The 11907-nt window shown below is 36.6% G+C and overlaps 1 protein-coding gene across 12 annotated transcripts in view; it reads right to left on the reverse strand.

The window, feature by feature from the left end:
- Positions 1-11907, reverse strand: part of EPB41 (erythrocyte membrane protein band 4.1) — a 112121-nt gene that overhangs the window by 64355 nt on the left and 35859 nt on the right. For all 12 annotated transcript variants that reach the window (XM_015572268.1, XM_006776498.2, XM_015572270.1 and 9 more), the window contains 3 exons: positions 10944-11019; positions 10041-10259; positions 461-548 (listed from right to left, as the gene is read on the reverse strand). In XM_015572268.1, coding sequence (XP_015427754.1) covers positions 461-548; positions 10041-10259; positions 10944-11019 — 383 coding nt within the window. The remainder of the gene's footprint in view (positions 1-460; positions 549-10040; positions 10260-10943; positions 11020-11907) is intronic.

An 11907-nucleotide genomic window follows, 5' to 3' on the forward strand; every position in this document is an offset into this window, starting at 1 on the left:
ATGAAGAAGAAGAAAAAGGTAAAGATACAAATTATGAACAACAAATACACATCTATCAACAAGTGAATCTAAAAATCAAGTGAATAAATAATCTGATGAACAGAATGAACTGGTGATTATAATAGAATCAGGGACATAGAAAGGGAACGGACAGACTATTCTTGTGGGGGAAAGGGGCTTGCAGGGGGTTCGGGAAGATATTGGATAATAATTGTGCACCTATGGATGAGGACAGTGGGTGGGGAGTGAGGGCGGAGGGCTGGGTGGGAACTGCTGGAGGAGAGCTATGGGGGGAAAAAAGAGGAACCAATATAATAATCTGAACAATAAAGATTTAATTAAAAACAAATTCTTCTCTCTTCAGAATGTTTTATAATAATAACCCCAGATAAAGGTTAGTGAGAAGTATTATATGACACAGGTCTGATACATGCATGTTAATAAAGGCCAAAGTTATTACCTTTGCTTTATGAAGGTCAACACCATACATAGACAACTTTTTGGCATTCTCAAGAAATTCCAGGTCAGCTTGAGCTGGAGTCATGGACCTTTGAAAGAATACAAATTTAAAACTCTTTCAGTGTCACAGTGTCAACATTTACAGTAACATTTGTATAATAATTGCATTTTATATAAACATATATACCAATATGAATGTATAGTTCATAGTTCTGAAAGAATATTATGGAAAATGACTCTTAAAATAAGAGATCTTAGAGCAACAGAAAGTCCACCAAAAAGCTATCAGAAAAAAAAAAGTTAAAAAAATCCTACTAAACAATTTCCTTAAAGCAGCCTCATCCACCATCAGTTCTGCCCCTTCCTCTCCTCAGCCTTTTTCCCAACACACATAAACTCCTCCCACTAATTTTTCTTGCTAAAGGGGTGACTACATTAAATCCTTTGAGGGCATGGTACAATTTACAATATCTTCTTAGCTGCTTTTTTCGCTCCATACCCCTGAGTTGAGTTACTATGAAAATTAAACAGAAGGGCAGCTGAAGTTACTTAACTGGAGACTCTTAATGGGGACAGGCTTGATGAAAAAAAAAAATCTAACAGATGGTGTTCCTGTCCACTGATCTAAACAAAATAAATTGGTTAATAGAAGCATGTAGATAATGGGGCTGCTTTCTCTGTTATTAAGATGTCTTCATTACTAGGCATATAATGAATTTGATTTGTTTGAAAACAATCAGTCTCACTGCCTAAATACTCACTGTGATGGTCTTTCCTTCTCCTTTTTAACTTTCCTCTTTTTTCCCCCCCAAAAAGATCTCATGAGCAGTTATGTTAAAGAGAAAGGTATCACTCCTAGTGCTGCGCAATTCAGACCAATAAAATATAACTTCACAGTAACAACAATGCACCCACAAACCCAAAGAAAAATCATGGAAATGCCTGTTTCCCATAAGACTGCCTCAAGCTATACAAAGCAGCAGTGGCCTATTCATTTAACAGGGGGAAAAGTCTCTTTCAAAACCATCTGTTTTTACCCTCATTAAAAAGAACAAAGGGTTCCTTGGAACAATAACAACAACAAAATCTCAGGAGAGAGGAGCAGAATTGTTCATGTCACAGCCTCCCTGAATAAATTGCTTTTCACAAGTTCACTATCACACCTGAATTCTATTTATTAATGGACCTGAATAAAGGAAAATTAAGACATTTACAAATCTGTATAGTCAAGTCATTAAAAACATACAAAAGTTTTATAGTTTTTCTACCCCACATAAGTTATATACTTTTATAGTTGTAAGAGTCATTTTATGGGTTTTGTAGTTACTATTATCTATGGCTTGAATTTTAGGATTTAAAAAACATGTATATTTTTATTGATTTCAGAGAGAGGGAGAAAGAGAGAAACGTCAATGATGAGAGAGAATCATCAACTGACTGCCTCCTGCACGACCCTACTGAGGATCGAGTGCAGCCAGGGCTTATGTCCTGACCTGAATCAAACCAGTGACCTCTTGATTCCTGGGTCAACGCTAAATCGCTCAATCGCTGAACCACACCCGGCTGGGCGAATTTTAGGATTTTGAAGCTGGAATGGAGCTTGAAGATTGCAGAGTCCAACACTTTCATTTTGCTGATGAAAAAAAAAGGCCCTGAGGGATCACATAGTCATGGGCAAGTTATGACTCCTTGTTTAAGGCAGCAGGATTTAGTTAGGACTCAAGTTATATTTTCTTGAACTGGAATCCTGGCTCCTACGCTGAAAAAGTAGTGACCTGGTATCTTCTTCAATATCTGAACTATAAAATCAAAATCAATATAATAACTACTTTTTTGTCTTTGCTGAATGAATGTGACTGGTAGGACAAAATTAGGTAATGGTTGTGAAACTGCTTTGTAAAATATAAATGTTTATTATTTTTTATTGCAACAGAGATATACCTTATGCAGCTCATAAAAGAGAAATAATTTTGACCACTTGAATTTGAAGACAAATTTTAAAACAGTAAATGAAACAATTATGATAAAATCTTCCCTATACTCACTCCCCCAACTCTAAGGGACTATAATGGGGTCAATCAATTTGAGTACAGATTTAAATTTCAAATTATGTGGTCAAATGCTTTTCTGAGTAAGCATGCTTTAAAATTGTATTATGGGCAGGTAGTAAGAAGAGATCTTTAAATTTGAAGATATAACTTTCCACCCTAACCGGTTTGGCTCAGTGGATAGAGTGTCAGCCTGCGGACTGAAGGGACAAAGGTTCGATTTCGGTCAAGGGCACATGCCTAGGGGGGCAGGCAGGAGGCAGCCAATCAATTAAAGATATAACTTTCCCGTTAGTTTAAAATAATATAATTTAAAAATTTTGAAACACACTTAAACTTAAAATTACCTATAATATGAAAACTAATACAATGTTGAATGTAAACTGTAATTGAAAAATAAATTTTTAAAAGTTACCTATAATCACAAGTAATATTTTCCTGAACCATGAGAGTTAATTGTCAACCTGATGACCCATCACTTCCAAATATTTTAGTATGTAATTCCTACAAACAAGGACATTCTCCTACATAACCTCAATATAGCTGTCAAAACTAGGAAATATTTTCTAAAATATATTCTTATTGATTTCAGAGAGAGGAAGAGAGAGAGACAGAAACATCAATGTGGACAGAGAATCATCGATCGGCTGCCTCCAGCATACCCCCTACTAGGGATTGAGCCTGCAACCTGGGCATGTGCCCTGACCAGGAATGGAACCGTGACCTCCTGGTTCATAGGTTGACACTCAACCACTGAGCCACACTGGCCAGGCAGGAAATATTAATACATTACTGCCATCTAACCCCCAGACTCCATTCAAGGTTAGCCAGTTTCAAAAATGTTCTGTATAGACAAAGGATCCAGATTAGCATCACAAGTTTCATTTAGTTCATGTCTCTTTAGTCTTCTTCAGTCTGGAACAGTTCCTTAATCTTTGTTTCATAATCTTAACCTTTGGAAGATGAAAGAGAATCATTGATCAGTTGCCTCCTGCACGCCCCCTACTGGGGCTGGAGACCACAACCCAGGCATGTGCCCTTGACCAGAATCAAACCTGGGATCGTTTAGTCTGCAGGCGGACACTCTATCCACTGAGCCAAACTGGCTAGAGCCATGGCCATATTCTTCATCCCACTCAGGCTTCAATACCCTGTATCAGGTACAGCCCATATGGGTGCCCTCCACCTGATGCAGGCCTTAAGCCCTATGTGGATGCCTTTCTCACTCTGCTTTTCCAACTAACATATGATGGCCCTCTTCATCCTATTTGAGCTGACTTTCCACACCAGGCTGCACACTCATCCCCATGAACACTCTTCCCACCCTGCTTAGGCCTGAATATTGCCAGCCAGACTGCCCTTCTGCACATCTGACTATCTTGCTCTGTCTCACCTATTAGTTTTTAAACAAAATTGTTTAAGGAAGCCTTTTCTGATGATAAAAATCATCTATGTTCATCATATAAAATTTGGAAAGTATCATTAGCAACACAGGGAAAAAGTCTCCTATAATCCCACCATCCACAGACATCTGTGCATGCAAATATAACATTTTCTAAATGTAATATCATATATCAAACTTAAAGTATTTTTAACTTAAAATTTTAAAGATCATGGCTTTTCCCAAGACTCTTGAAAGTAATAACAAATTAGCTGGGAAGAGATTAGATACCTCTAAACCATTCAGAGTACTGTCATGAATTTATTAAATACCACCTAATAATTTATTTTTTCAAAGTACTGCCGCCTACGAAGTGCCTAACCAGAAAGCTTTGGCACTGGTTAACTCTTGCTCATTAAAAAGGAAAGTTACAACAAAGTTTCCCTGTATTTATTTTGAGCAAGTGGGGTCAGGATATATAGCCATTCAGTGAGTTCCAGTGTTATGTGACAGATGTTTAATAATGTTTCTTACATCTCTTAATTAAGGACTGTGATTTCAAATAATTAAGGGGGAAAACTGACAAGTCCTAGTATCCATAAGTGGAGGGCAATTAATTTTTAAAGCTTGATGTGTTCGTGTAAATTTAAAGTGTTAATTATAGCTTCAAAGTCTCTGTCTGGGCAAAGGGCCATTACTAAGAGTTCCATGGAAGTGGCTATCTCTGCCTTATCTGAGGAGCAGGGTGGTATTTGCTTGTGCTTTTCCATGCCTAGTACATGCTTCTGCCCAAGCAGAAGTTTCTTTGTATTGGTTAAAATGTCATGTGTTTGGACATAATTAAAATCTCCATTTGGCCCTAGATGGTTTGGCTCAGTGGACAGAGCATCAACCTGCAGACTGAAGGGTTCCCAGTTCAATTCCGGCCAAGGGCATGTACCTCGGTGGCAGGCTTGATCCCCGGCCCTCTCACATTGATGTTTCTCTCTCTCTGTCTCTCCCGTCTCTTTCATTCTCTAAAAAAAATCCATGGAAAAAATATCCTCGGGTGAGGATTAACAAAACAAAAAACAAACCTCCTATATATAATCAAAATGGCTTTCTGTTTGTGAGGGTTACAAATTGTTCTAAAAAGGAGGAAGTAAATTCTAAGATGACAGACTGCAAAATGTTCTAGTCATGGAGATCCACTATTGCTCAATCTACCCGTGTATTTAACAGAACATCAACTGAACCACATCCATTGCTCCTCAAATCATTTCAGCTTCTGGGGTTTAAATTCTGTTAAGTTCCAAAGAGGTGCTCTCTAAACCCAAACTCATATTCATCACATAAAATAGGGACAAGAATTATCATTATCCTAGCAAACATCTGAATTCTTACTGTACACTAATCATTATTCTAAGCACTTTACATGAACTTTATGGTTTAACAATAATAAAATTCACATTATCACCCATATTTTTGAGATCAGAAAATTGCAGCTGAGAGCACTTAAGCAGCTTTCTAAGAATCACAAAGCTAATAAGGAATGTGTCTGAATTCAAAGTAAGACAGCCTGACTCCGGAGCCCATGCTTCTGTCTTATTACCTAACTCAGTGGTTCTCAAAACTTTTGTACCTCAGGATCCCTTCACTCTCTTAACTATTATTGAGGACTCCAAAAAGCTTTCCTTTATGTCAGTGATTTTCAACCAGGTTTAAGCCTAACGTATTTTGTTACTAAAATAACTTGAAATTCTTAAATTTGTCAATCTAAAGGAATCAAATCTCTTGTAAATCAGAAGCAAAGAATTTTTAAAGCATGCAATAGTTGACCTTTTCCCTTACATTGTCAAATTAAAAAAACCACAACAGCCGAAACCGGTTTGGCTCAATGGATAGAGTGTCGGCCTGTGGACTGAAGGGTCCCAGGTTCGATTCCGGTCAAGGGCATGTATCTGGGTTGCGGGCACATCCCCAGTGGGAGATGTGCAGGAGGCAGCTGATCGATGTTTCTCTCTCATCGATGTTTCTAACTCTCTATCTCTCGCCCTTCCTCTCTGTAAAAAATCAATAAAATATATTAAAAAAAACACACCACAACAGCCAACACAACTATAGCAGCCCAGCCAACACAACTATACCTATTTTTTTGTGCCACAGAATTTAAGTAATTAGTTTATGTGCCATGAGATGAAAAAAGGCTGAAAATTGCTGCTTTATGTGGGTTATTTCTATCAATATTTACTATATTGAAAATTAAAACTAACAAAAATTTATAATATTTACTAAATCTTTAAATAACACTAAACTCATATTGTAACATAATTTTTTGTGTGAAAAATAACAATACTTTCTAAAAAGACAGCAAAAAAAGGACATTGTTTTACATATTTACAAATTTTTTAAATGTCTGGCTTAGGTTAGATTCTCTTATCCACTTCTGCATTCAATTTGTTGTAATAAGTTGGCTTTGTTATAATGTATGAATGTTATCTCACAAAGACACATAGTTAGAAAAGGAAGGATTGATTATTTTAAATAATATTCTTTGATACTACACCCAAACCCAACAATGGCAGTTTCTTAAAGGTTAGTTGCAATACGAAATCTGAAAACATATCAATGCATTTTTATACGGTGTTATTTTGATCTATCTTGCACTTTAAATGGACCTTTTTTACCCATGCACGATTTATATCATGAACTTCATATCTGAAAAACATTGGTTCACTGAGTAATAATGCACCTTTTCCAAATGTTGACACATTTCAGTGTATGATATATAAAAAAAAATCACATTCATTAAAATCACAACTTCATCAGAAAAGCCTTTAAATATTTGTAACTTGTCAAGATCATGGTGGCAATTACAAGTTTTCCAAAATTCCAATTTTACTTGAAAGCTTGAATTTTATCATTTTATCAGCAACAAATACTGTCAGTTGCTTACTAATACTAAATGTACTGGCTCTCTTCACTTTTAAGAAAATGTCTTCAAAATAACCAAGTCTGAATAATCATAGTCATTTTAAAAAATATGTTTTTATTGATTTCAGAGAAGAAAGGAGAGGGAGAGATAGAAACATTAATGATGAGAGAGAATCACTGATTGGCTGCCTCCTGCACGCCCCCTACTGGGGATAAAGCCCACAACCTGGGCATGTGACCTTGATTGGAATTGAACCTGGGACCCTTCAGTCTGCAGGCCAACGCTCTATCCACTGAGCAAAACCAGTCAAGGCCATAGTCGTTTTTTCAAGTAAAAATAGTGTTCATAAAAAAGGTGACCAGTCCGGTCGGGTTTGGTCAGTGGTTAGCATGTCAGCCCTTGGGCGAAAGGGTTGTGGATTTGATTCCCGGTCAAGGACACATACCTCGGTTGCATATTTGATCCCAGCCCAGTTGGGGCACATGCAGGAGGCAACCAGTCAATGTGTCTCTTGCACTGATCTCTCTCTCCTCCTTTCTCTCTCTTTTTCTCTCTCTTTCTTCTCTCTCTCTCTCTCTCTCTCTCTCTCTCTCCTCTCCCTCCCTCTCTTCCTTCCTCCCTACTCCCTCTTCCCTCTTTTGCACTCTCTCTCTAAAGATCAATGGAAAAAATATCCTCAGGTGAAGATTTAAAAAAAGTGGCTAATTCAGCTCACAACTCAAAACAATTATGCAGATGCTTTCCTCAAGACAACTGTTGTACCTCAGTATATAGCAGAACTGCTTTGTGTGTAGGTCCTATTTAACCACAAAGAATATTACATAGAAATGTATTTAAGAATTAATAAAATTAATACTTTTTACTTCCTCATCAAGAAAATTTCTAAGTGAACTGGCCCTTTTAGTCTTATTTCTAACTTCAAGTTAAAAAGTAAAATTAAAGTGCCTGTCTGTAAAGAATATAATAACAACTAGTACAGTTTGATGTCATTGCCTTTATTTGTGCTCCATCCATTTCAACACAGTGTAAAGGCAAATATCATCTTAGTATTGTTATAGAAATAATTTTAACCTTAAAAAGGTCTTGAAGACCACAAGGCTGGCCTAATTCAAAAGGTGGTTATAAAGAGTAAATGTGATATTGTATATAAAGTGCTTAGCATAATATCTAGCACATAATAATACACAATAATTAGCTGCTTATAATTATGATGATGATTGTATAACAATGCTACAAAGGAGAATCAAGCATTGGATAACCTGAGATTCTATTATGATCAAATAGCCATTAAAAAATCATCAGAGATAGATTTAAGGCATCAATCATAATCTGACACCATCTGCTGTTTGGCTACACAGCAACAGCAAAATATTTTCTTTTACTATTTTACTGACTGCCCAAGATTTTACTATCAATAATAAAAATTATTTTTAAACTAAAAAGAGCATTCCCCTAAATCCTGACATTCTAACAAACCAAATTACTTTAACTGGTTGTTTCTATTATTTGCTTTTGCATGGATATATGTGTGTGAACATATATATTTTATAAATATAAAATTTTCTAGAATCATAATCAGAATATAAATAAAAGTATTAAAAATGTATTTAAGGACAATGCAAGATCCTTAAATTATAATCATTAATAAGTAGAAAATGGTATATTTAGAGGGTCCTAGATATTAGTGTTTCTTTGGAAATAGGTGACCTCATGAGAATAGGGTTATTCTTATAAGGCTATTGCTATATAGGTTGTAGACTTAAAATCCTTATGGTTCTCATGACTGATGTACACTACAGGGGCAATAAGGCAGCCAGAACTGGGGCAACTTGAGTTAAAGGTCCCTTACTCAAAGCATCTCAATGCATGCAATCCTATTGGAACCACTCCAAGGAAAACAAGTTTGTTGAATGTCTAGACAGAATACTTGTTAATACCATGTAAAGCCTATAAGACTATTCTGGATTTCTCAGCAGTGTGACCTTCTGGAACATTGTAGCCTACTCATGCCAACCATAACTCAGGGTACTAACTCAAGGCCAAGATCAGACATTCACCTTAGTATGCTAAAGCAGCTTGCAAAATTTAGTTATAGCAAGTCAAATATGGGAAGTATGGTAGGAAGAAACACAAATTATATTGGCACTTTAATATTAGCTAACATTTATTGAATTTTTACTATGTAAGACATTGTATTAAGTTTTTCCACACATTTATCTTTCCTAATCCTAACAACCATCCTATTTCCTCTGAGGTAAATAATCTCCACCAGACATATAAAAAACCTGAGGCTCAGAGAAATTAAATGAATGACCCAAAGTCCCAAGGCCATGACCAAGAAGAGCCAAAAATGTAATTCAGCTCAGTATGACCATAAATCCTGCTTTTGATAAAAGTATTTTGCTAACTCCCAACATTACCAATTATTTCCATGAGAAAAAGCAGTAACTTTAATAAAGACTTTAAAAAATACCTCCTGGGGTTTCATGGGCCCTCTGAAGTCTATCCATGTATATAGACCCCAAGTTAAGAAACCCTGCACTAGAATCTCAAGATACTTAATATAGTATAAGTTTAAAATTTGAAAAAATAAGGTATGGCAATCCTATATAATAAAAGGCAAATTGACCAAACGGCGGAACAACGGGTCCTATGATGCGCACTGACCACAATGGGGCCGACACTCAATGCAGGAGCCACCCCCTGGTGGTCAGTGTGCTCCCACAGGGGGAACGCTGCTCAGCCAGAAGCCCTGAGTAGGGCTCACAGCTGGAGAGCTCAGTGGCGGTGGCAGGAGCCTCTCCCGCCTCCATGGCAACGCTAAGGGGAGTGGGCCTAAGCCGTCAGTTGGACATCCCCCAAGGTCTCCCAGACTGCCAGAAGGTGCAGGTTGAGCTGAGGAACCCCACCAAGTGCACGATTTCGTGCACTGGGTCTCTAGTAATATTAAAATAGCTACCATTTATTGAGCACCTACTATGTGCCAGAGACACTGTGCTTAGAACTTTACATATATTAGCTCATTTTGTTTTCTCCTACAATCCAACACCCATTACTCTGATGAGAAAACTGAGATCATAGGACTTAAATGACTTAATGAACTGGGAGGGAATTGAGCTTATGCTGACTCATTCTGTGGCACCAGTTCCCACTAAAGCAAACAGTGAATTAAGACCAGGTAAAGGGTTTAAACTTGTTGCCAAAACAAACACAGAACAAACTCTGGAGACATATTTACCTGTATGACTTATGCAGTTCCATGACTTTCTCTTCAAGTTCCTTGGTCTGATTTGGGGCCAGTTTAAAATCACTAACATAATCTGAACCATGGAGTTCAGGGTCATAATCGCCCAGCTCAGACTGGATGGTATAAGAACCTAATAAAGCTAAAGTTGCAAAGGAACAGGGCAGACGTCCTGCAACTATGTCTTGTCGAAGTTGAAGACATAAATAATATCTATAGCCAAAAGAGAAAAGATGTTACCATGTCAGCAACAACAATAACAAAATATAGAGAGAGAAAAAGGAAGAAAGGGGAAGAGAGAGGAAAAAGGGAAGAGGGGGGAAAAGTGATTAAATATGAGATAATATTAATAATTGTTCAATCTAGGTAGTGGGTTTATGGTTGCTTCTTGCACTATTATTTGTTCTTTTCTGTGTGTTTGAAAATTTCCCCCCCTTTTTTAAAAACTGTGACTATGTTGGAGTCATTGCTGGAAAGAAGTTTAGAAAGAAAAGAGGGAACATCTGAAGAGGTAAAGAAACTAATGTTTTGTTGAATGCAGTAAGAACCATACATATATCAACTCATCTAACTCACAAAAATAATTTGTGAGGGGGGAATTATTGCTAGATTACAAGATGAGGAGTCAGCCTCAAAAGGTAAGCTTGCTCAATGTTAGGTAGTAATAAGGCTGTTTGGCTCTGAAATTGGGCCTTTTTCACACTGCTTTGCCAAATGCGTAGACATTGCCCTTCAGATTCAAAGATGACATTATTGATACATTTTCACTAGAATATGACCAGAAACTTTATCTTATGTTTAATAGCTCATCATTTTCCTTCAATTCTGAAGAGAAATTCCCAGTTTATGATCATGAGAATTACTTATTACATATTTGACTATTAATAAATTGTTTACCTTGTTATATCTTCTGTTAACTGTGCTGGGTCAGGTGGATAAAACTTTACATTAAATGTGAAATTCCAAGGGATACCTGTAAAAATAAACGCAAAAGAATTTTATGCTTATGCCTAAGTTTCTGATTGTTAGAAATACCTAAAAATATTCTATTTTTCCTATTTTTCCTGAGGTTTTAATATTTTTTTTAATTGTGAATGAAATATTTTTATTTTTATAAAATTTGTTTAGATACTACTTAAGAGGTAAAGTTAGAGGGTCTCATTTTTCTCTTATTCAACTTGTTAGTTTTGCTTACAAGACTAAAACTATATAGGCAAAATAAGAAGGAAACCATCTTATAGGTAGACATGTTTATAGCAATAGTTTTCAAAATATGATTTATACTAGTATACTACTGTGGGTGCTCAGAGGTCATATGAATGATACACGAATGTTCTCTTTTGGCAACAGCATTATTTACTTGTGACGTCTCTCAATACAGGCACACCTCATTTTATTAGACTTCGCTTTATCGTGCTTTGTAGATAATGTGTTTTTGTTTGTTTTTGGTTTTACAGATTAAAGGTTTGTGGCAACCCCGCATCAAGCAAGTCTATTGGCACCATTTTTCCAAAAGGTTTAGATGATGGTTTGCATTTTTTAGCAATAAAGTATTTTTAAAAATTCTTTATTGTTTAAAGTATTACATATGTCTCCTTTTCCCCCCATTGACCTCTCCCCGGCCACTCCCACCCCCCAGCACATGCCCTCACCCCCCTAGTGTTTGTGTCCATTGGTTATGCTTATATGCATGTGTACAGGTCCTTTGGTTGATCTCTTAACACCCTGTAACCCTCCCCTGCCTTCCCTCTGAGGTTTGATGATCTGTTTGATGCTTCTGTCTCTGCATCTATTTTTGTTCATTTATGTTGTTCATTATATTCCACAGATTGGTGAGATCATGTGATATTTATCTTTCTCT

Source organism: Myotis davidii, unplaced genomic scaffold, assembly GCF_000327345.1.
Source record: "Myotis davidii unplaced genomic scaffold, ASM32734v1 scaffold228, whole genome shotgun sequence".
Lineage (NCBI taxonomy): Eukaryota > Metazoa > Chordata > Mammalia > Chiroptera > Vespertilionidae > Myotis > Myotis davidii.